At 51.7% G+C, this 20,780-nt stretch overlaps 11 protein-coding genes across 11 annotated transcripts; 5 read left to right on the top strand and 6 right to left on the bottom strand.

Moving 5' to 3' along the window:
- Positions 1-167: 167 nt before the first annotated feature.
- Positions 168-2,481, bottom strand: PSV08DRAFT_391428 (uncharacterized protein). Its single transcript, XM_014223079.2, has 3 exons — positions 2,334-2,481; positions 1,592-2,270; positions 168-1,543 (listed from the first exon to the last, which is right to left on the bottom strand). Exons 1-3 carry the CDS (start codon positions 2,405-2,407, stop codon positions 188-190), a joined length of 2,109 nt encoding a protein of 702 aa, XP_014078554.1. The 5' UTR covers positions 2,408-2,481; the 3' UTR covers positions 168-187.
- A 335-nt stretch (positions 2,482-2,816) lies between these two features.
- PSV08DRAFT_303118 (uncharacterized protein) lies at positions 2,817-3,646 on the top strand. The gene is made up of 2 exons (XM_014223078.2): positions 2,817-3,177; positions 3,239-3,646. The coding sequence occupies exons 1-2, from the start codon at positions 2,852-2,854 to the stop codon at positions 3,357-3,359; spliced, it is 447 nt and encodes a 148-aa protein (XP_014078553.1). The 5' UTR covers positions 2,817-2,851; the 3' UTR covers positions 3,360-3,646.
- Positions 3,632-5,702, bottom strand: PSV08DRAFT_203656 (uncharacterized protein). Its single transcript, XM_014223076.2, has 2 exons — positions 5,428-5,702; positions 3,632-5,370 (listed from the first exon to the last, which is right to left on the bottom strand). The coding sequence occupies exons 1-2, from the start codon at positions 5,630-5,632 to the stop codon at positions 3,962-3,964; spliced, it is 1,614 nt and encodes a 537-aa protein (XP_014078551.2). The 5' UTR covers positions 5,633-5,702; the 3' UTR covers positions 3,632-3,961.
- Positions 5,703-5,877: 175 nt separating this feature from the next.
- PSV08DRAFT_402319 (uncharacterized protein) lies at positions 5,878-7,380 on the top strand. The gene is made up of 3 exons (XM_014223075.1): positions 5,878-6,573; positions 6,652-6,940; positions 7,009-7,380. Exons 1-3 carry the CDS (start codon positions 6,139-6,141, stop codon positions 7,269-7,271), a joined length of 987 nt encoding a protein of 328 aa, XP_014078550.1. The 5' UTR covers positions 5,878-6,138; the 3' UTR covers positions 7,272-7,380.
- A 209-nt stretch (positions 7,381-7,589) lies between these two features.
- On the bottom strand, positions 7,590-9,552 carry PSV08DRAFT_362730 (uncharacterized protein). The gene is made up of 5 exons (XM_066093034.1): positions 9,244-9,552; positions 9,123-9,177; positions 8,214-9,075; positions 7,937-8,160; positions 7,590-7,877 (listed from the first exon to the last, which is right to left on the bottom strand). Exons 1-5 carry the CDS (start codon positions 9,416-9,418, stop codon positions 7,601-7,603), a joined length of 1,593 nt encoding a protein of 530 aa, XP_065948995.1. The 5' UTR covers positions 9,419-9,552; the 3' UTR covers positions 7,590-7,600.
- A 256-nt stretch (positions 9,553-9,808) lies between these two features.
- Positions 9,809-12,112, top strand: PSV08DRAFT_410133 (fungal-specific transcription factor domain-containing protein; the record flags this gene model as incomplete). The annotated part of the gene is made up of 2 exons (XM_014223073.2): positions 9,809-9,826; positions 9,929-12,112. 2 exons carry the CDS (start codon positions 9,809-9,811, stop codon positions 11,906-11,908), a joined length of 1,998 nt encoding a protein of 665 aa, XP_014078548.1. The 3' UTR covers positions 11,909-12,112.
- On the bottom strand, positions 12,057-13,677 carry PSV08DRAFT_391416 (acyl-coenzyme A:6-aminopenicillanic acid acyl-transferase-domain-containing protein; the record flags this gene model as incomplete). The annotated part of the gene is made up of 3 exons (XM_014223071.2): positions 12,057-13,203; positions 13,263-13,583; positions 13,645-13,677. The coding sequence occupies 3 exons, from the start codon at positions 13,675-13,677 to the stop codon at positions 12,535-12,537; spliced, it is 1,023 nt and encodes a 340-aa protein (XP_014078546.1). The 3' UTR covers positions 12,057-12,534.
- Positions 13,678-14,230: 553 nt separating this feature from the next.
- Positions 14,231-15,368, top strand: PSV08DRAFT_391413 (uncharacterized protein; the record flags this gene model as incomplete). The annotated part of the gene is made up of 4 exons (XM_014223070.1): positions 14,231-14,275; positions 14,331-14,341; positions 14,393-14,768; positions 14,859-15,368. The coding sequence occupies 4 exons, from the start codon at positions 14,231-14,233 to the stop codon at positions 15,366-15,368; spliced, it is 942 nt and encodes a 313-aa protein (XP_014078545.1).
- Positions 15,369-16,203: 835 nt separating this feature from the next.
- On the bottom strand, positions 16,204-17,122 carry PSV08DRAFT_391409 (uncharacterized protein). Its single transcript, XM_066093516.1, has 3 exons — positions 16,873-17,122; positions 16,537-16,804; positions 16,204-16,456 (listed from the first exon to the last, which is right to left on the bottom strand). The coding sequence occupies exons 1-3, from the start codon at positions 17,091-17,093 to the stop codon at positions 16,298-16,300; spliced, it is 648 nt and encodes a 215-aa protein (XP_065948994.1). The 5' UTR covers positions 17,094-17,122; the 3' UTR covers positions 16,204-16,297.
- Positions 17,123-18,318: 1,196 nt separating this feature from the next.
- On the top strand, positions 18,319-19,010 carry PSV08DRAFT_44705 (uncharacterized protein). Its single transcript, XM_014223068.2, has one exon. It carries the CDS (start codon positions 18,365-18,367, stop codon positions 18,896-18,898), a length of 534 nt encoding a protein of 177 aa, XP_014078543.1. The 5' UTR covers positions 18,319-18,364; the 3' UTR covers positions 18,899-19,010.
- A 151-nt stretch (positions 19,011-19,161) lies between these two features.
- PSV08DRAFT_44702 (Isochorismatase-like protein) lies at positions 19,162-20,209 on the bottom strand. Its single transcript, XM_066093965.1, has 4 exons — positions 19,884-20,209; positions 19,680-19,818; positions 19,360-19,632; positions 19,162-19,307 (listed from the first exon to the last, which is right to left on the bottom strand). Exons 1-4 carry the CDS (start codon positions 20,029-20,031, stop codon positions 19,229-19,231), a joined length of 639 nt encoding a protein of 212 aa, XP_065948993.1. The 5' UTR covers positions 20,032-20,209; the 3' UTR covers positions 19,162-19,228.
- Positions 20,210-20,780: the final 571 nt, after the last annotated feature.

Here is a 20,780-nt window from a genome sequence, read left to right as displayed (position 1 = left end):
AAAGGGGGGGGGGCGGGGACCGCAGTGTGCATCCAAAAAAAAAAGAGATAAGAGAGTCGCAGGCCGACTTCTCAAGCAAACATCATATCATTATCTCTCTCGACCTTTTTACAGCAAAGAAATACAAAAAACGAAGTTTTGAAAAAGAACGAATGGGTATCATTATTGACCAATCCACAAACAAACCCTACAATTTACTTTCTCTAACCTTCCTATCCTCCTCCACCGGCAATGCCCCACTCATCCACCCCACCCCTTCCTCCCTCCCATACAATACTCTTTCCCTACCCCCCATTGTACTCCACCAATTCACCGCTACAACACTGCGCTCGGGATCCATCTCCCCACTCACGAGTACCTCCCAGAACCTTCGCTTCGCCACCTCGCGCATCTCATCATCGTGAATCTGGTTGAGGAGCTCCGCGCACAATGGGAGCCACTCATCCAATAGGGCGATAGGGAGATACGGGAGTGCGTCAATGAGCGTGAGTGCGAGGACGGCTTGTTCAGAGAGGGCAGGGGGTGGGGCGTCGGAGTCTTGCAGGGCGAGGGCCACGGCGTCAGGGGGAAGTGGGGCCGTAGGAGCATTGAGAGCGCGGTGATACACGATTTCCAACAGAGTAACTGGGAGATCTGGGTGCGTTGCTGAGAGTGGGGATGGGGGCGCAGTAACACGCATGAGGGTCTTGAATGCGAGGCGGAATTGGCGGGGGGAAAGGTTGTTAGGGAAAACGCGGAAGAGTGCGTCGATGTAGAAGGGGAGGTGTTTTGCGGTTAGGTTTGCGGATTGAGGGGCTGATAACACGGCAAGCATGACGCTGTGAGCTGCTTCGAAGATGGGAAGCATGTTGCGGTTTTCAGCTGCGGCGAGGTAGGGGACTGCGGACGCAACGAGGAGGTCTTCGTTCGTGGATGGGGATAGGACCAGGGTGAAGTGCTCGGCTGTGTTGAGGAAGTAGAGATCAAGAATGCGGTCCAGGGGGTGGCTGGGAATTTGCCCGAGATGTTGGGAGGCGATTGTTTTGAGGAACTTGTCGGCGTGATTAGGATAGGCAGCGAGGATGTCGATGGCGGTGAGGTAGACAAAGGTGTGCTGGGAAAATGACGCTGGGCCTAGCCGCGATGTGATGAAGTAGAGATGGCGCAGTGTCTGCAAGGCTTGCGCAGCGAGCAATGGGGCAACGGCATCGGCAGCAAGTCGTCTATCGGCTAGTGTCCGTTTGAAGACGCCACGGAGGATGATGGTCGTGGCGAACAAGGCGGCCTTGAGAAGGTTCCACAGCTGTGGTGTGGTCTTGTGAAGCGCTTCCTCTTCCAGGTTGGCTGCCTCTTCAGCGGGCTCAATATCAGAAAACTTGTTCTGTCGCCATTGCGTAGTGAGGGCACGAGAAAAACTTGCAAGATCATCCATCATGGTCTGGATGATCCAGGGGTTCTTGACGTTCTCAACTGCATGCGCAATCAGACGCGACAGAGGTCCCATTGAGGCTACAAGCGGCCTGTTCATGATGACCTCGACCTGTCTGTAGGAACTCGAGTGTGGCTATGTATGGTCAGCGCAAAGTACTCAGCTCATCTGTTGTAAACTTACACTCCAATCCAGCTTTCCTGACTGAGTTGTCCGCACATCCAGATCCAAACCGCCAAGGAAGTATGCGGACTGAAACCCTTCATTGGAATAAAATGCCGTCCCAATGAGCACAGGAAGCAACAAATCATAATCAAACTGCGCTCTCTCCACTTCCCCAATGCATCCAAAGGCGTGATTAAGAACCAATGTTATCGTGTGGCCTCCCAATCCATCAGCCTCAGAGTGCTCCCTAACTTCAACCAGGGCCAGATTTGTCGCCCGCACCAGCGCGCCTTCTACCCTCTTGCGCATAGCGGATGCCCAGTACAAATCCATTCCCTGCTCTTCGAGATTGCCAATGCCAATCAACAGGCCCCCTAGCACAACCAGGTGCTTCCATCGTCGGCTGCGGTCGTCTGCGCCCGCAACCACGGCGCGGACCCATTCATCGAGCGACAGGCCTCCTCCCGTGGGAATCTGACCAGGCGTAAGTTTAGGCGCCTTGTTGAAGCGCACATCATTGTGATGATTAATGATTGTCGTGATAGCCGAGTGGAAGACGGAGAGCATGCGCAGGGGCGTCCGCACGCCGTCAGGACGGTCCCATAGCGCGGGGGCTGTAAGCAGATGCGAAGTCAAAAGACTAAGGTTGTGTGGGTTCCCGAGAGTAGTAAGCAGTGAAGACGCGGTTCCAAGAAGGCTGCTCTGTAGTCAGTATATGCGCGGGTGTGTTCACATGGGGGGACTTGAGATGCATGCATACCGCGGCGTGTCCTGCTGATCCGTATATGTCTGCAGCGAGCGCAGCAGCGTCGACAAGAGGCGATCGACGGGCATGATGGGGGATTCGAGGCAGCCCGTGGAAGGCTACGGCAGCTGGCGCATTCGAAGGCTTGTTCAGAGCGTCGTCGGAATGCGATGATGATGGGCTTCGGGTGTTGACTGTTGCGCTCACGCGCGTCGAGCCGAGGTTGCGAGCTCGGGCCCCAGCCGCCGTCAACATTCATTTGCTATGTCCGTAGATCGACGTCACAGGTATGGGGATAGTTAGTTGGACGCATGTTGTGTAACTAAACACTGGGTGCTACATAGAACTACGCCTATCGAACTGACTACTAGTCACGTGCGCCAAAGGACCCAGAAAACCATAGCCAAACCATATTGTTGCCCAAATGAGGCGAGTCTAAACCTGAACCCCTACCCACGTCAATTAATTACTTGTTTCGGCCCCTGTTCTCGAATTCCCCAACATGACTACTCTTCGAGCAAATCCCACGCAACATGATAGTTAACGAGTTCTTCCCCAGCTTCATCCAGCGCGTCAACTCGGCTGTTCCGCAGGGCTACACCACGCCTCCCTTTCCTTCGCTCTACTGGCCGCTGCCTGCCGGCGTACACCCATCTTTCTACCTCTATCGCCCGGACGACGTCCTGCGCTTCACAGTATACTGGAGCCTGCTTCTTGTCGGCGGCATACACTTGGTTGTAGCACTATGGGCGTGCGGAGTACAATGGCGCAACTGGAAACTTATATGGATTACCGTGCCCTTCTTTACCGTTGTCGGGGGCATTGAAGCGCTGGTCTCGGGCGCGATTGTCGGCGGACTGTGAGTAACCCCTCTGTTCATGAATTAAAGTACAGAGAGCGCATACTGACTGGGGATATAGTATTGGGGGTGTTTACCAGGCTGGGTATTTCGAAATGTCTACCTGGATACCCTTTGTATGGGCTGTTATCAACGCGCTGGTTCTCATTCTGTCTTCCTTTGCTATTTACGGCGGTCTCTGATGCGCCGACGCGACTGGAATACGCATAAACGCATCCACATTATCCTCTGCTGGTAGCTCATAACGCCGGTCAAGACACGCGACCCTTGCCTCGGCCAGTGGGTGCGTTGAAAGCCACAACGACGTCTTGATAACGTCTCAGATACACTTGAAGAATCGCCTTACAATAGGCGCAAAGTCAGCAGTCATCGTCAGGTTCACAGCCTTCACGCGGAGTCGGATTCCCACATGAACCAGAGTCAGCTGCGGAATCAGCCCGGCGAGGCATGTCTGCAGGCGCAGTCCCAGTCGCAGCCGAAGACGCAAAAGCGTGCCACATGCACTTTGTCACAGGATTATCAAGAGACATGAGAGACTGCGCGGACTGAAGGGGAGGACGGAATGAGGAGCCAAAGTTCCATTTGAATACCGAGTATGTAAACATAGGCTTTGAGGATACCATTCCAAGAGCAGAAAAGAAAGGTTTGAGTCGCAGATCATATATTATCTCGAGTCCATCTTAACTAGACTTACTAAGCTTATGCTTGAGTATTGAATCCAACAACACAAGTCGGAAGCTATTCAATAGCTTTTCATATGAACACCCCAACCTATACACGCCATTTATCCCGCATGAATTTTAAATCTCTGCTTCACCTGCTTCCTACACATGGGACACTTTGTCGGACGCGCTGGTATATGTCCATGTCTAACTGGCACCACGACATCCGCACACCACTGACACATGACCATGTGACCGCACGGCAACACAGCTATATCCGCTAGCTGCTGGTAACACACTTGACACGCCAGTACCTTGGTCATTTCCTCCTCAGACTTTGGCGGCGGCCGATCTGGTTGGTTGTCCAGCGAGACAAGCAGAGGTGAGGGTGGTCGAGCAGCGCGCATACGGGCGAGTTCCTGTTCGAAATCCAGACGTATATTGTGCATTTCTGCCAGCGGCTGTGTAGTTCCTCCAGCTATATCAGACAATTGAGGACGAATCTGCGACCACCAACCTGTTGCTATGGGAGCAGCTGAGCTAGATTCGCCATTGGGGTTTGCAAATATGGCGCGAATGCGCGCTTCGTCTTCTGCCTGGCTCTGATGGTACGCAACTACGAGTCTCCGCGCTGCTTCTGTGCCTTCTTCGCCGCTGTTTTCGAAATACGCCATGCGCTCGGCAGAGACGTCGATTTCACCGCTATTGCGCAGCCAGCGGACTTCGGTTACAGCGGCATCTTCGCCATCTACGCCTCTTCGCCGCGGGGCATAGCTCCACACTTCGGTTGCTGGCTCTAGACTCTCAGAAATGGATTGCGATTCCCGCATTACACCCCAAAGTAGTTGTTCTTCGATTTCACGGCGATCTTGTGGTGACAAGCTATCGAGCTGAGGCGCAACCTCTGTTCCCTCTGCTCTTCTCTGTTCAGCCTGACGATGGCGGTCGTACGCTCGTGTGTACATTTGCGTAAGTGGTGACTCGTAATCGTCTTGCTCTAGTTCCTCGCGGGATCCAAACACGCGAGCAAAACGCTCTCGTGCGAGCTGTATTTGTGCCTCTCGTCGTGTCATTGGTCGGGGCGGTTCGGAGGGGTCCTCTTGAATCTGAGGGGTTACCAACAGTTGGGGCTCTGTGGGAACAGTTACATTGGCATTCGGGGTCTCTTCAGCCTCTCGAAGAAGGTCGTCCAACGCGTCCTCTAGACTCTGTTGCGGTTCCTCCGGCCGGTCTTCCTCTGATGTCAACCTTCGCCTCCTAAGCCTATTTTCTGGCCTTAATGCATTGTTCTCCACGCCAGCGCGCAGCTGATCTAATGTTCGGGGTAGGAAGCCTGGGCTGACTTCATGAAAAGGCTCTCCTATAACAGCGATGCGTTGCTCTGTGCCATCAGGAAGCTTTGCGATGCGATATCCCTGATGAAACTCCCACCATCGCTCTAGGAACTCGGTCTGATCCGGTATCTCGGGTATACGTGTCTGCGCGATCTCAAGCGGTGGGTCAGTGGCGGCAAGGCGATTGCTCCAGAACTCTAGGTGGGGGTTAGCTGACTATGACATTGGCTTGGAAACATTGTCATCATTCATACCTTTACAGAACCAGCAGTAGCCTTGCCATCTTGTGCCGCGATTTACAAAACCAACTCCGTCAATGTACACTCGGTATGTTCGTGAATGGACGCGCTCATCGGCGCAAGCACAGCAATTGGGTGTGGAAGTCAGCCTACAGCTTGTGGCAAGCTTGTGCGGGCAATGAATGTCAAGACGTGGGCAATCTGCAGTCAAAGTGCCCATAATGAGTGAAATGAGAGCGTGAAGGACAAAATAAGGGTGAAATTTACAAGATGATTTAGTAAAGACTGGAGGGTATGGGGGATGACCAAAGGGTAAACAGCTTCGTGACGTTGGGCGGGTGGCGGACGCAGGCGCGCAGTTGGAGTCGGCTCGGCTGCTTGCCCTTGAACCCTGCATAAACCATGGCGGGGCGACGCGTGGGCCGGTGGGGAAAGTGGAGCGTGCCGTTACCGTGACTCCATGCCATTGCACATCCCTACCACTTGGCCCAACGGCCCGTCACCACACCTGTCGAACCCCTGCGATACAGCCAAAACTTCTTTGTTGGAAGTGAATAAAGCAGAGTGTGTTTCGGCCGGTTCGTCACCCGCTTTCAAACACCCCAGCACCATCAATGAAAATTACCTTCCTGTGTAACGTGACTTGGGGTATAAGAAGTCTCTTGTAGCCTTACACTGGTGTTCGATCCTATCCAACACTCCCACTAAGCCTGCAACACAACCAAGATGCGCGCGGAAATTCATAACCCAAATGAGAGGCCCTCGACCAGGCCGCCGGCCGCACTGACTCTGAGAGAATTCAACAGCAAAACCTTGGATCCCCCCGTCCCAGTCTACCTCCCCTGGAACCTCACAGCCCATGAATTCACACAGATCCTCGACAGCCCCAGCAACAAACCCGCATTCAAGTTTCCCGCACTAAGGAACTGGCTGTTGGGGCTTCTTGGAACTCTGGATGCACAAAAAGATGAATCGCATCCGTTCCATAGGCAACCATATCGCCTGGAAGAGCTGACTGTCGAGTCTGTAGACTGGTTCGACAAGAAAAATTATACGCGCCTGGGATATATGAAGATTCAGTCAGAAATTAGAAATGGGTCTGGTGACAGCGATTGGATACCTGGGTCTGCGTTCTTGCGAGGCGGGAGTGTGGCTATTCTTGTAAGTTATCGAGCCTTTTTCCCTTCTCAATTTCTCAATTTCCTTTGAGTCGTGCATAATACTTACAAAGTGTCCCAGGCCATCGTACAGCCAACAGACGCCTCAGGAGAAACCGAGAAACACGTTATTCTGACTGTTCAGCCTCGCCTGGCAGTTTCCAGCCTGGCCTTCACCGAAATCCCAGCGGGCATGCTGGATGACTCGGGCTCCTTTACCGGAACAGCAGCACAGGAACTGAAAGAGGAGGCGCACCTTCATGTCAAGATAGAAGAATTGTTGGACCTGTCTGAACTTGCTTTGGAACAAGGACAAGCTGATTCCCTGGCCCCAACCAACCAGCTACGAACGGCAATGTATCCCAGTCCAGGTAAGTCTCATTTTACCCACTTCTCCAAGAAAACTCAAGCTAACGATAGTTTTCTTCTCGCTGCAAAGGCGGGTGCGACGAGTTTATGAAACTTTACTTATACCAGAAGCGTCTGTCACGGGCGCACCTGGAGTGGCTCAAGGACAGGGCCACGGGACTGGAGAATGAAGGCGAAAGGATAAGGCTGAAACTAGTTCCTCTAGAGAACTTTTGGAGAGAGGCTGCGCGCGATGGTAAAGCGCTGTCTGCGTTGGCGCTGTATGAGAATCTTAAACGGCGGGGCAGGATTCCTGATATGCCCAAGGAGCCAGCGGAGGAGCCTAAGATGTAATCTCGTAGTTTGAAGGCAGGGAATTGAGAGCTGGTGATTGGTGATTTGCCGGATCAACTTGAAGAAGAGGTCTTAAGCGGATGATAAATATCAACAGTGCATTGATGTTCATTACATTTCCCTCATTTCTGGACTTCAAATACCAAGCAAAGCAACTAGGAAGCCTAATTATATCTCCTTTCTCATAATCATACAGTGCATCCGAAATGAACAATTCGCAAAAACTACCTGCCGTGTTTGAATCAAGAAGACAAAGATCCGACCCTGGTACCAGACAACCCAAGAAACCACAGCCACTCCCCGCTTCACCAATTCACACCCAAACCCCCTCAAATCCTCACACCCCCATGCTGCAACTTATCCGACCAATCCGGCCGATACTTTGTCTTCATATGCTGCATCAAGTCGACCAATGACGCTGATAGCGCCGCAGAACTCGGCCATTTCCACGACGAAAGCTCAAGCACCAGCAGCGCATTCGAGTAGAGCTGAATGAGATTACCCCCAAAAATCGCTGGCATGTTTTGTATCAACACCACACCAGCGCGGTAGACCCAGTGCGGCGTCAAGAAGACGTGGATGCTGCCGCAGCTTACTACTGCTTCTCTGTGTTGGGGTTAACAGTGGGAAAGGGAGAAATGGGATGCGTGGGTGGGGGGACGTACAAGACGTGCCATGCGCTTCCCCAGCAAGGGTTCAGCACGAAATGCGTTATGTGTAGTGAGATGCGTAAGATGGGTATCAACTCATCTTTCTCGTCAAAAAGCGGGAGTAACTTTTTCACGTTCTCCTTTGCTACGAGATCGCCTTTTCGAAACCGGTTCTGCATGCGGTTTAAGGAGCAGAGATATTCAGCGGGCTTGTCCTTGTCAAAGCAGAGTTCGGAATCCTGTGGTTATGTGAGGAAAGCAGTTAAGAATTAAGATGGGCTTAGAGACGTACGGGTTCGGGGAAGAGAGCGGGGCGGTCGAGGGTCGAGGCGACTTGGTTTTCGAGAGTAAAGATTGTCATGTGCATGGCTTGTAGCATTTCAACGTCATTGGGTTCAAGTTCCTGAAGGGCGCGCTTTGATTCAAGGTCAAATGCTAGACGCCCGGCAAGAGCGATCTGCTGTCCGATATTGCCTGTCAAGGGATCAAATGAGCTGTTGAAGGCGAGGAGCAAGACGGAGCGGATTGTGTCAATGTTGGGTTCCAAGGTTGCCAATTCCAGGTGCTCCATGGCATCAGCAAAGTATTGCGTCGCCAACGAACGATATCTGATTGAGTTGGCTTGGTGATATGCAAGTCTACTTGATGAGTGGTTGCTTTGGCCATGTGGCTGTCTTTTGCCGGTGTTGGGAATAATGTAACATGCAATAGAATAAATCATGTACAGCGAGAACAGCTCAGTCGAATTGAGGTCGGTGGGTAGTTCGTGCTGGAGGTAGCGCAGTGAAGGGTCCAGAATTGGATAGAGAGGCTGCATAACCTCTAGATACAATTGCTTGAGCTCATATTGCTTTTCGGGAGAGTCCTTGTTCATGCATTGCCAGTCGTCGAGTTCGTCGTCGACCCGCTCGCTGCGTATGTCGTGTGTTGCGTGCAATCTGGGCGACTTGACTAGGCACGCCTCTGCACCCAGATAGCGATAGCTGTTTCTAGCCTCTGCAAAATGGTGCTCGTACTGCACAACATCTGGCGCAAAGGCGTCGGGCTTGACATTGACACCGAATGCGCTGCTAATCCCAGGACCAATCGAGGCTGTCGGAGAGGGAAGCTCGCTGGATAATCCGCGCACACGATCCACCAACCCACTGATGTAGCTGGGATTCGGTTAGCCGGAGTCGGGAAGATGGGCATGCACTTTTACCTTCGCGGCAGCAATTCGTTGCGTCCGTGGTCGTAGAACATGCACTCGACTCCGGCTTTTGTGCATTGCCTGTGACGGTGAGCGGAAAAGGCGGGTCAGGTAGGACGGCGAAACAATGTACCTGCACTTTGGCAAGAGTGTATCACAGCCGCGGCGACACTCTCGGCACCTCTTGCATGCGGGCAGACTCTGGGGAAGTTGAGTGCACCATCCTCAAATGCGGAGGCGTCTGGGGTTACCTGAATCAGCGCCTCCAGATCGAATGCTGGGGAACTGGCGCTGGCCGTGGCTGCCATCAGGGCCAATATGTAAGAGGGCTGGAGGAAAGAAGTCCGATGGCTAGCAGCACATGGGGTTCGAGCTGGGATTCATTGCACTGCACCTCACCCTGTCGCTAGAACGGAAGATCTGGAACGCAAATGGCATGTCTGGGGGGGGGGGGGGGGGGGGGGGGGGGCGGGCGATGAGGGCTAGCGAGGAACAGGTGCATCTGGTAAGCCTGGCCCAACCCAGCAGTGATCGGCGGGGGGCTGCATCATCCCGCGTGCCCTCAGGTGCTACTAGCATCTTGTCCTTGGACTACGAAGACCAACATGATAAACCGCCGCCTCCTTTTCCTCCTTTCCACAGCGCAATGAAACCCACGTCGTTGTGGTACAGACGCCTCAAGCTCGTACTCGACTACTATGCAGAGCCGTACAAAGGTCCGTCGCCGTGTGCTGGCGTGTGCCCGCTGCCGCAGACGCAAACTCTCAGTAAACACGACCCTCTCCTGAGATCCATGTCCATCTACTAACAGCGGCTAGTGTGACGGCAAAGTACCCGCCTGTTCGCGCTGCGTCGGTGCGGGAGTACAGTGTGTCGGATTCGACTCGTCTACCCAGCAGGAGGCTCCACGATCCATTGCCGATTTCTTGGAAGCCCACATTGCCAGGCTGGAGAACGCCAGTGTTCAATCAAATTCAGCCTCTTTGGCCCAGCCGGCTGCTGCCATGCCGTCGCCTGCAGACTCAAATTTCTCTGACGCAAAGACCACGCAGTGGCGTTCAGACAAATGTGCTTTTGCTGACAGTCTAGTCAACCAAGTTATGGAGGACATCACGCCGTCATTTCTCGGTGTCTGCAAGGCCCGACCCTTCCTGCAGTGCGTCATCAAGGGTACCAGGCTACCGTCCAAAAAGGGTCCTGTCCTGTCCAATGATCTCAACGAGAACCACCCAAGATCCATATTGAACCCACAGCAAACCAAAGGCCTTTTCTATGATCTCATGCCAGATGAGGTTGGCGCAAATAAGCTTTTGCGGAACTATCTCGATCGGGTCATTACGCAGTACCCTATCTACCATCGCAACGATGTGGCCAAAGCCTTCCAATCTGTCTACCACAAGAGTTCTCCAGCCTCAGACGCAGGCGACGACTCGTTCCGCAACCGCTACATAGTCTGCATAATAATGGCCATATCCCTGACTACGAGTGCACGTAACAATGTGCGCAAAGCAAACGACCTCGCTTATCAGCTTGTTCGGCACGCCATGCAGTGGATCCCTGAAGTTGCGACCAACGACATTCCCGGACTGCAAGCCATTCTGATCTTGTCTCAGTACATTTTCTTGAACCCCAAAATGGCAGACTTGTGGCTTCTGACAGGCCTAATTAGCCAAGCGGTCATTGACCTTGGTCTTCATCAGGAACTACCAAATGACGCCAAGATCACTGCTTATGAACGCGATATGCGACGTCGGATATTCTGGTGTGCCTGGGAAATGGAGGTTGGCGTATGCTGCATCTTTCTACGGCCTGCAAGTTTGCCTATCAGACAAATCGAAGTCGCCTTCCCGTTGGAACTAGACGACACTGCCATCACTCAAACTAGTATATTGCCTAATGGGCGCATATCGAAGTTCACCCAACGCATCATTTGCCGGTTCCGCCTGATTGAAGCAGACATCATCTCGGTTTTGTGGCATGGCGATCCCTTTTCCAACGAATTCACGTCCTTGGAGCAGTGGATTCAGCAATGTGTCGAGAACATAACGAATTGGCAAAAAGAAATATACGCCGCAGCAAACGCCAACACAGACCCAAGCCTAAATGCACGGTGGACTGAGATGTGCTTATACTCGGACATTGCAAGCCCATATATCTTGTCACTATTGAATCGCACCTCACGCCGAATACCCAACCCAAGCAAGGAGCAAATGATGATTGCATTGGTAAATGCCGTCAAAGTTGCCGACGGCTACTTTCAACAATCCGAAGCAGAAGCTGGCAAGATCAAATACGTCTTCCATCCGTGCCATCATGTTTTCAATTGCGCCCTCATATTTCTCCAGGGCCTGCAGCGCTGCAAACGCGACATCGCACGTCATTATTCATGGCAGCAAGTGCAAGATTGGATGCACGTCTTTTCAAAATGCTTCTTATCAATCTCTGAACGATGGGCAGCCGCGAGGAGATGCTATGAAGAATATGAACGATTGCTGTTACCAGTAAAAGCCGAGTACCTGGAGTATCTGGAACAGAAGGCCAGTCTTCATCCACCATCATTTCACAAGGCTAGATCGGATACGAGCAGTGTGGGCGAATACCAGATACCGCCTTCTGGGCTTACTGAAGTTGACGAGGCTTATCAGTTTTGGACCATTTTCAATCCTACGACATCGAAGGTCGATGGTACGGATCCGGTTGGGACTTATCCGTATATCAACCTTCCACCCCAGGACTGGAATGCAGAGTTTTCTTTGAATGTGAACGACAATGCGGATATGATATTGGAGGCATCATGAAGACACGGCTGGTTCCGGTCATCTCTTCCTACGTCATAGATGTCCGGGTTTCTGGATTCATGACTTTGTCATTCCACTACGGAATACTGTCATTTCGGTGTCAGGGATGCTGAAACATCTTACAATAACCACTGCAATGTCGGCAGAGACTTCGAAAATGGGTATTTGTGGAAATCGGCTTATGCCATACATAGAGCATTGTTCGCCCAACTGGTCGTGCAAGTTTGGGCGAATCATCACACACATTGTCCATTTCCCACCCCTGAGCCTCACCTCTTGACTCGACTTCCGCCACGTTAAATCCTCAGTGTACTCTTATCACCATCAACGACGGAATTCCCGCGCAATTGACAAACCTCGGCTTTCAAATGACCAAATTCCCGCCTATCACTGTTGCACGGAATACAGTCTAGGATATGTTTGAAAGTATCTACAGGAAACTTTATGTATCTGGGGCTGAAAGGCAGGCTTTCCGCAAGGGAAAACATGATGCAGTATTGCTAGCCGATGTAACACAACAACTCTTCGTCGCAGACTTTCATAAGACCATGGTGCGAGTGGGCCACAAAACATGAAGCTTACATTTCCTCTTCAGTACGACGCAAGATATGTAGTGTTTTCCTGTGTCAGAGTTCCAGATTGATCGTCTCCTCTACCTCTGTTGGCCTACCCATCCTGACGACCGCTTTCTTATGCTTTAAATCCATCACAATGTTAAAAAGCGTCCCGCTCCCAGTCTCTTCTGTCTCCACCCTGCATATTGAACCCGGTTTATTTTGCTCATCTTCAAACAAATGACCCACTTGTTCCCAGTTGGGGTCTTCGCCTAGAGCCCTAGCATTTTCAGTCATGGTTTGAAGCCGAGTCAACGAATCTTTTAGCCACACTGTATCGGTTTCGCCCGAGTGTTCAAGAAGGAGATGGTTCGTATGAACGATTTTTCCAGTCGAGTCTGGCGACAAGCGAGCAAATGTACTCTTGGTAAACTCCACTCCAACGGCTGTCTTTGCGTCGGCTATGAGGATGTGGGCTGAAGATGCCATTCCGAAATTTTCTAGGGCCTGGACTGCTTCATCCACGGATTTGCTCTCTAAGGCCATGCGCAGGCCGAAGTGGGCAGGCATTCGAGTAGAATTTACACCGTATACCTTTATCGCGTTGAATAGAGTGCCCACGCCGCAGCTATTGAAGCCAATCTTTCCGATGATGCCTGCCTCGGTGACCTGGACTATTGTGGGCTTGTTGGCTTGAGTTATCTTGGTAATGATGAGGTTTTGTTTCTGCTCCGTCATCCACTTTTGCCTGTCAGCCTGTCTATTTCACATATTGTTTCTTTTCAGAACATAAAACTCACATCCCAATTTTGCGCCAACCATGCATGGTCACTGGTATGCCATGAGAGCGCTGTGCATCCATCGCTGAACAATCCAAAGTTGATCTCAGTCCTGACATTTAACGCCACAATGTCTAATAAATCGCGTCCGGAGCCATCAGCAATGCCCTGCATCTCTTGGTGAAACATGGGCCATTGCGCTTTAGCTCGCTGCTCAAATACCGAGGCGTGCTCTAGCACCTGTGGCCATCTTTGCTTGCAATTTTTCAGGAACAGACATGCATAAAACTCAATGGTCCGATTGATCTGTAATTTGGCAGCTTGGCCATGCTGATAGCCGATCTATGCAGAGGTGTTAGTAGAGACAGTAAGTGACAGAGACGAAAGTGACGTCACAACTCACTTGGTACGGCGTTCCTTCACACTCGACGAACATGGCGTGGAAATCAGCCTAGAACTCCTAGGTTAGAAGCAAATTGACGCAGCAGTCTGCACAATCACACATTGACATTGAGCTGCCGGGGCCATTTACGTCAACTTCAATGCGGGCGCCACTCTCGGCAATGCTGCCTTTGCCCCGCCTTTTACGCGCTCAACTCCGTCTGACTTATCGCCTGCGACTATTACGCCTTACCTTCGCTTATCTGGGTATGAATCTACAGTGGTTTCCACGTAATGTGCTGCACAAAGACGAATTTGGTTCTCGGGCCGCTGCAAGCTAGTTTTATGGGCATGCAATATAGTATAGTACCCGCTTTCATGACGAGTCAATGGCATATCTGTGGCTTTACGGACCACATGCTGTGGAACAGAAGTGGCAGGGTAACACAAATTAGCCCAGTGTGTCGGTGTGTCATGCTTGTTGCTATGCCACCGGCTACAGCGGTTGAAGGGCCTTAGGAAAACGATAAGAAGGAGATGTGGCCCAGGAATGACTTGCTCCTACAAGAGCTTCTTGTAAACACAACATAGACATTCATCTCATCAATATGCCGAAACGAGTGCTGTGCTCATATGGTATCGACATTGATGCAGTTAGTGACAAGTATGGAATTCTTTAGGACAGGGCTAACTGCCGGGCCATACTAGGTAAGCGGATGGTATGTTCACTCCAGGTGATGACTGGTCTCTTTGACTAACACCACTTCAAGGCTGAATACCAAGAACGGAGACCCAGCCAATCCAACCGACGTATCCCGCGGCGTCTTTGGTGCTACCGTGGGTATTGATCGTCTGCTTAAACTCCTAGACAAGTACCAGATCAAAGCCACTTGGTTCACGCCCGCGCACACAGCAGAATCATTTCCAGAGCAGATCCGCAAGATAATCGACCAAGGCCACGAAATAGGCCTTCACGGCTACACTCACGAGTTTGTCTCTACACTCAGCGAGCAACAACAACGAGACGTATTAGCAAAGAGCATCCAAGTCCTAACCGACATGGTTGGCAAAAAGCCCCGGGGCTGGACAGCCCCAGCCTGGAGCACCAGCAAAGAAACCGTAGCCCTCCTCGAGGAATTCGGCATTGTACGTTTTCCCATCCAACACCTCTCAACCCTTGCAACCCCCCTCCCCCCCAAAGCTAAACACACGCGTATCTGATTGCGGAAACACCAGGAATACGACCACTCCTTCATGCACCACGACTCGCAACCCTACTACCTCCCCTCCCCCCACCTAACCACCGCCACGCCCACCTGCACCTCTCAACCGGCCTCGCACTGGATGCACCCCATGACGTCCCTCATCCCCTCGTCCATTGTCGAAATCCCCGCAAACTGGCATCTAGACGACTGGCCGCCCTTCCAACTATCCCTCTCGCAACCCAGCACGCACGGCTACGTCGACACAGCCACCATTGAGCGGCTGTGGAAAGAGCAGTTTGAGTATTTGTACCGCGAGTGTCCTAGTAATGCGAGTTTTTGTTTTCCGATTAGTATTCATCCGCAGGTTAGTGGGAAGCCGCAGGTGGTGCTGTTGCATGAAAGGTTTATTGAGTGGGTTAATGGGCACGAGGGGGTCGAGTGGGTTACGATGGGAGGTGTTGTAGATGAGTTTAAGGCGGGGAGGATCGGGGGTGCGAGCGTGAGGGGTGGGGTTAGGGTTGGGGTCAGGGCGAAGTTGTGAGGTGGCTGACATGGGGGACCGATGATTATAGGGTGAGGGTGTTCTTTCTTGTTTTCTTTTTCCCGTCTTTTTGCGGGGAAGGACTAGGGGATGGATGCCGGCATATGATGCTATTATGTTAGAGGCGGGCGGCGCGATGCATGGAGCGATATGTGCCGCTTTCCTGCATACCCGGTGTTGCATGCTTGCTCCGCTTTGGTGCAGCATACGCGTGGGCCACGGAGAAGAGCGCAGCATGGGTTGCGGTGAAGTGCGATAGTATCGCTTATCCAGTTCAAGAGTGCGGCTGGCAAAACTGGTATGTACTGGACGGTATTCTACTGGTATATTTAATGCTTTCTAAATCTGTGAATCTATGCTGCTGTCGTTCCGAGTTGGAGCTGGACAAAGTGTGGGTTGGTAGGTCTTTTTTACATTCTTCCAGTGCTGGGCCAGTCCACGTGTAGTAATCCCTATTGCTGCATCATCTTAGAGAATCAGTCCAATCTACCGATGGAGCAGGAATATATCTCCTGATGTTCGGCTCCGAATGGCCTTCTAATTTCATGACGTGTCACTATAACAGCAACTGTATCCTGCAATCCCCTTTTGGATTTTTTTCTCACTGAATTGTTATGGTTCTAGGATCATTTCACAGCGAATATGAAAAAAAATAAGAAGCGAGGAAACTGTAAGTTATTGAAGCAATGCTGATGTGGAACGCATATGCTGACATTCTTCAGTAGTTAAAACAACCTCACATCCGCTTAGCAACAAACCCCTATCTCACAGTCATGTCATCTTCCAATTAACGATTAATAAATTAAAATCCAAGTATTCCAACATACAGTTCGAAGCCTCTTTGCAAACCCAACCATCCAATCTCTTCGTCCGCAAGAGTCTCTACTCAAACCACAACCCTATAAACCCCAACATCCACACCTCTCACCTCAAAGACAATAAGGACCAATAGTGCTCGACCGGTCATTATAGCACATTTGATTACAGCACTTACCCGGGTCATTCATGTTGCAGGGTTGACCCGACGCAGCACATACCGGCGGCCGACTCTCAACGCAAGCAGTTGCAGTGGTAGTGACACTAACCGTCTATTTTTCCATCAGCACATCCTCTCTCAAATTTGCTGCAGAAGCATGATTGTCTCCAAGAGAAAAAAAACTAAACTTACCGGTGCAGGGGCAAACGTCGTAATAGTAGTAATGGTAGTCGTAGGAGGCAATTTTGGTTTCAGGCAGAGACAGCGACACGCATCTGCGATCTTTGCAGGAGGGAAACGCGCGATTTGGAAGGGGATGTTTGTGCGCTTGTCGGCCTTGATGCGGGTGCCTTGTGCAAAGGTTTCGACTTCAAAGTGCTTGGGTGGGGGGAATGCGGCGCGCTTTTGCTGGCCGCATTGGGTGCTTGTTATTGTGACTACGGCGGTGGTAGTGGTTGTCCTGGAAGATTGTCAGTGAACCGTTGTGTGAATGAAGTGCGTATACGCATTGGTTCAGAGTAGACTTACACGGGGCTAGGTGTGATAGTCGCTGTTACGGTGCTCGTTGTGGGTGGGTTGACATATTCGCGGCAGAAATTTGTGCCTGATACGCCGAGTTTCTTCAGGGAATTAAGAATTTCATTGTCTTTTGTGCAAGTAGCGGATTGCTGGGCTGCTGGTGTTGGTTCTGGGACAGCGACTCCGAGTACACTGGTCGCAGCTATGAGGACGAGCTTGAGGGCGAGCATGATGGAGGTCTTCTAGGTGGGTTTGGAGAGAACTGCTTGTTCGCTAAGCACATGGCCGAGCTTGTTATATATACATTATGCTGTCGAGTAGTGCAGATTACACACGATTCAGAGAGCTCGGCTAAAGGGGTGTCTGTTTTCTAGCTCGTCCATATTCTTGTGGCGCTTTTTGTCGTGACATGCTGATTTTCTAGTGAGGTCCTCAAGATTCGTTAGCGTGCAGCCTCGCGAAGACTTAGTAAGTAAGTAGGCGAGTCGTCACGCAACACAAGTACATACTTTGAGGTCAATCTAAGACCAGTATGTGCTATTTCTCGATTATTGCCATAGGAAATCTAAAAAGCGATGGCGCTTTAGCCCCTGAAAGGGAAATTCTATTCGCTTGTTTGTGCTCAATCTGGACAGTAGACCTTCGGGCTAGCCGATGTGGCGCAATAATGGACGAGTCTCGCCAGGTATCAGGGGGTTGCCAACTATCCATCGGATCTAGATGTGCTCTTTATGGAAAGGCAAGCAACTGAAATAAATAGATATTCTCCCTGCAAAGGAAACATAAAAGGATGGCGTTGGGGTTTATTGTCTAACAGTCCGACACGTGTGAAGGAGAATGCATAGAGACAATTGTAACTTGGCCCATAGGAAAGTTTCCTTTCACGCTTATTCTATTGGCAACCTACAATATCTGTTCAATGAAGCCCTTGGCATCCAATAGTTGCCATGAGCCCAGAGCTTAGTCGAAGAGGTGGCGCAAGGGAACTAGATCACTGTCATCGATTCCTTTGTTCCCGATATCCGCACTCGACTAAGAAGAGGTAGCAGCATCATAAGCAAACATTAATGGGGATATGATTCAATATTCACTGACGACAGGTCTAGACTTGCTGAAAAGTAGAAGAGGTAGAAGTGAGACGAGTTCCAGGACTTACAACATTCAATTCTCAACGAAAATTCCTTACCGAAACCTACGACCGATGAAGAGCAAACGTCAAGCCATCGAGGATTACATAGGCAGCCTCAATCCGAGTATGTTGCTGCATTATCGTATCCAATACCACGACCTGTTTGGATATTCGATGAATCCAAGCTGGCCGGGAAACATGCTTCGCCTTGCACTAAATTCGTATTTCCTAAATAGTAGTCATCCCACGCACAGACCGCATTCTGAGAACCAACCATTTAACATCCCAAGGTAATCAGTCCCGCTCTGCATACATATGCTACACACCCACATACGCCAACTAAAGCCCAAAACCCAACCAAGACACCCCAAAATGGACAACACTCCACCCACCCGAACCCTCAAGGCACAATGGCGCGTCCTCTCCCCCACCAATCTCCCTAACCTCTCCCGCATAGCGGCAACAATCCATCCCGGCCTCGCTGAACGCGATACCGTCTTCTCCGAACGCATAACTTTGTTTCCAGCAGGCTGTCTCGGATTATTCGACGAGAAGTCCAACACACTATATGGCTATTTAATTTCACACCCCATCCGGCACCAGGAACCGCCCGAGCTGGATTCGCTGCTGGGAGAAATAGCGCCAGATGCGGATCAGTATTACATTCATGATTTGGCTATTTTGCCAGGAGCCAGAGGGTCCGGACTTGCGCAAAAGGGAGTGGAAAAGGTACTGAGTACAGTGGCCCAGGTGTACAAAACGAGTAGTCTGGTGTCTGTATATGGGACGACATCATTTTGGGGCAAGTTTGGGTTTGAAAAGCCAGACGTGGTTAGTGCAAAGTTGAGTGAGAAGTTGCTTGGGTATGGGGATGGCGCTGTGTATCTTGAACGAAAGAATGGGTGAGAGTGTCGTGGAGTAGGACAAGTGCGGATTATGCCACATACCCGATGCGGCGATTACGTCATTGTGGCTTGGAGCAAGGGCAATCATGGAAGGACCAAGATGGAAGGCAAAGTTCGTGGAGTGGCTTTTTTGGCCCGTCTGGGCAAGTAAGAGCCGCCCCGCACTGTAGAGTAGTAATACTAAGAGCAGGGGTGTTCAGGCGTATAGAGTGCTCAATCCATATACTTGGGGAACAGATGGTGCTAGATTGGACATTTATTTATATTGGCTGTCATCTAGATTGTCGGAACTTGGGGAGGCTGCTTACAAGCTGGCTAAATTTAGTCAAGCTTAGAATTTGCAGAGGGCTTGCAAAGTGTCCTTGGTGGTCTGCGAGGATTCCTTGACTATGTTGATGAGTGCCTTGAATCTGCAGGGTGTTAGGTGCTGTGAAAGTCATGCGGAATCATGCGGCCACTCACTCGGGTGTGCCGGCTTCGCCAAACAATTCGTACAAGAAGCTCTCGCTGGTAGTAACAATGGCACCTTCGTGTCTTAATCTTGCCAGGGCAATTGGAATCTCTTCCTTGTTGCAGCTGCTCACGCCGTCTGCGATGACATATACCTTGTGCTTTCGCTTGAGGAGATCCAGAGTGGTCTGGGTGATGCAGATGTGGCTCTCGATGCCAATCACGATGGCGGACAGCGGGCCGGGGGCGTTGAAAGAGTCGAGGACCCTTTCAACTTCCGGGGTGCTAGAGCAATCAGCCTGAATTCCTAGGTCAATGGCATTGAGACATGCAGCATGGAGAAGAGGGTTTTGTCAAGATGACAAACAGTCTTGACGCCATCGGGGGCATCCAGCTTCAGCTCTGGACACGTCTCGCCCAACCGTGCACGATTTTGCGTAGTTGCAACGACGGGGATGTTGAGCACCTGGCCTGGGGGAGGGGGGGGTGTTGGTCAGCAGCAAGCGAGCAGGGCCATGGAAACATGCAAGACATACTTGCTCGAAGCAGCTTCTGTGCCGTTGCAATCACCTTGGGGAACTCATAGATGGCGGGGCGGAACTTTTCTTGCAAGTCGCAAATACTGGGACATGATGAGCGTAGTGCACACGGTGGTGGACGTTGGAGCAGTGTAGTCGGAGTCATACAAGAGGGCGGGGTTCGCTACGGTCCATCAGCCACGTCGGTGCACATGCAAGGTGGTTGCTCAGCCGTCAGTCTATGTATATACCTATGCGCTGCGGGGCCATGGCGGAAGAGGAGAATGTGCGAGGGGCAGACACAAGAAATGTTCTGAGCGGGTTGACGGTGGGGCGTCGGTACAGCATGCGTGCGAGGAGCAGAAACGGGGCGTGGTGCGGCGCAGTCATGGTGGCGTGCAGGCGGAGCGGTGCAGCAGCCGCCATGGCTCGGCAAGAGTACAGCGACATGGACATCGGCTGCGGCTTCCCCTGGAGTTCAACGCGCCTGCCGTTTCTGCGGCGGCCGTGCCTCGTGCACCCCACGCAGCACGCACCCGCCGCCCGCCGTGGCCTCTCCCCTCCCAGAAATATTTCCGGCCATGTGAAACGGGCCCGGATTGCGCATATTGAGCCCCAATTTACTGCGTCAAAACATTTTCCCTGAGTCGGCGCAGGCCCTGGCATGACCACACGAGATTGTCCGAGACGGCCTCAGGAGAGCGCCGCACTTGGCTGCCGGCAGCACGGTGCTGTCCCTGCATCCGTTCGCGCGGTACACTCGGTCAGGGTGAGATGAGATGGGCGTCAGACGAGGCCAAAAATACCCTTTTTGCTGTGCGAAGGCCCGTCTGCAGCACCTCTCTCTTTGCGGCCTACATGCGGATGTACGTACAAGGCACAGCGCCAGCCCGTCTGACCTGGCATCCAACACGC

Source organism: Bipolaris maydis, assembly GCF_028858645.1.
Source record: "Bipolaris maydis strain C4 unplaced genomic scaffold PSV08scaffold_8, whole genome shotgun sequence".
In the NCBI taxonomy this organism is placed as follows: domain Eukaryota; kingdom Fungi; phylum Ascomycota; class Dothideomycetes; order Pleosporales; family Pleosporaceae; genus Bipolaris; species Bipolaris maydis.
The sequence above is the reverse complement of the archived record's forward strand: the minus strand, read 5'-3'. Positions and strand labels throughout refer to the sequence as shown.

Bases quoted from the DNA above. Each gene is read 5' to 3' on its own strand.
- PSV08DRAFT_391428 (XM_014223079.2), bottom strand. From the start codon at position 2,407: ATGCCCGTCGATCGCCTCTTGTCGACGCTGCTGCGCTCGCTGCAGACA. The intron at 2,271-2,333 runs GTATGCATGCAT...ACTACAGAGCAG, and splicing joins GATCAGCAGGACACGCCGCG to CCTTCTTGGAACCGCGTCTT. The intron at 1,544-1,591 runs GTAAGTTTACAA...GACCATACATAG, and splicing joins CAGGAAAGCTGGATTGGAGT to CCACACTCGAGTTCCTACAG.
- PSV08DRAFT_303118 (XM_014223078.2), top strand. From the start codon at position 2,852: ATGATAGTTAACGAGTTCTTCCCCAGCTTCATCCAGCGCGTCAACTCG. The intron at 3,178-3,238 runs GTGAGTAACCCC...CTGGGGATATAG, and splicing joins GGCGCGATTGTCGGCGGACT to TATTGGGGGTGTTTACCAGG.
- PSV08DRAFT_203656 (XM_014223076.2), bottom strand. From the start codon at position 5,632: ATGGGCACTTTGACTGCAGATTGCCCACGTCTTGACATTCATTGCCCG. The intron at 5,371-5,427 runs GTATGAATGATG...ACCCCCACCTAG, and splicing joins CTACTGCTGGTTCTGTAAAG to AGTTCTGGAGCAATCGCCTT.
- PSV08DRAFT_402319 (XM_014223075.1), top strand. From the start codon at position 6,139: ATGCGCGCGGAAATTCATAACCCAAATGAGAGGCCCTCGACCAGGCCG. The intron at 6,574-6,651 runs GTAAGTTATCGA...AAAGTGTCCCAG, and splicing joins GCGGGAGTGTGGCTATTCTT to GCCATCGTACAGCCAACAGA. The intron at 6,941-7,008 runs GTAAGTCTCATT...CTCGCTGCAAAG, and splicing joins GGCAATGTATCCCAGTCCAG to GCGGGTGCGACGAGTTTATG.
- PSV08DRAFT_362730 (XM_066093034.1), bottom strand. From the start codon at position 9,418: ATGGCAGCCACGGCCAGCGCCAGTTCCCCAGCATTCGATCTGGAGGCG. The intron at 9,178-9,243 runs GTACATTGTTTC...AATGCACAAAAG, and splicing joins ACACTCTTGCCAAAGTGCAG to CCGGAGTCGAGTGCATGTTC. The intron at 8,161-8,213 runs GTACGTCTCTAA...ACATAACCACAG, and splicing joins CCGCTCTCTTCCCCGAACCC to GATTCCGAACTCTGCTTTGA.
- PSV08DRAFT_391409 (XM_066093516.1), bottom strand. From the start codon at position 17,093: ATGCTCGCCCTCAAGCTCGTCCTCATAGCTGCGACCAGTGTACTCGGA. The intron at 16,805-16,872 runs GTAAGTCTACTC...ACAATCTTCCAG, and splicing joins ACTATCACACCTAGCCCCGT to GACAACCACTACCACCGCCG. The intron at 16,457-16,536 runs GTAAGTTTAGTT...ATGGAAAAATAG, and splicing joins CGACGTTTGCCCCTGCACCG to ACGGTTAGTGTCACTACCAC.
- PSV08DRAFT_44705 (XM_014223068.2), top strand. From the start codon at position 18,365: ATGGACAACACTCCACCCACCCGAACCCTCAAGGCACAATGGCGCGTC.
- PSV08DRAFT_44702 (XM_066093965.1), bottom strand. From the start codon at position 20,031: ATGACTCCGACTACACTGCTCCAACGTCCACCACCGTGTGCACTACGC. The intron at 19,819-19,883 runs GTATGTCTTGCA...CCCCTCCCCCAG, and splicing joins ACAGAAGCTGCTTCGAGCAA to GCCAGGTGCTCAACATCCCC. The intron at 19,633-19,679 runs GCATGTCTCAAT...TGATTGCTCTAG, and splicing joins AAAACCCTCTTCTCCATGCT to CACCCCGGAAGTTGAAAGGG.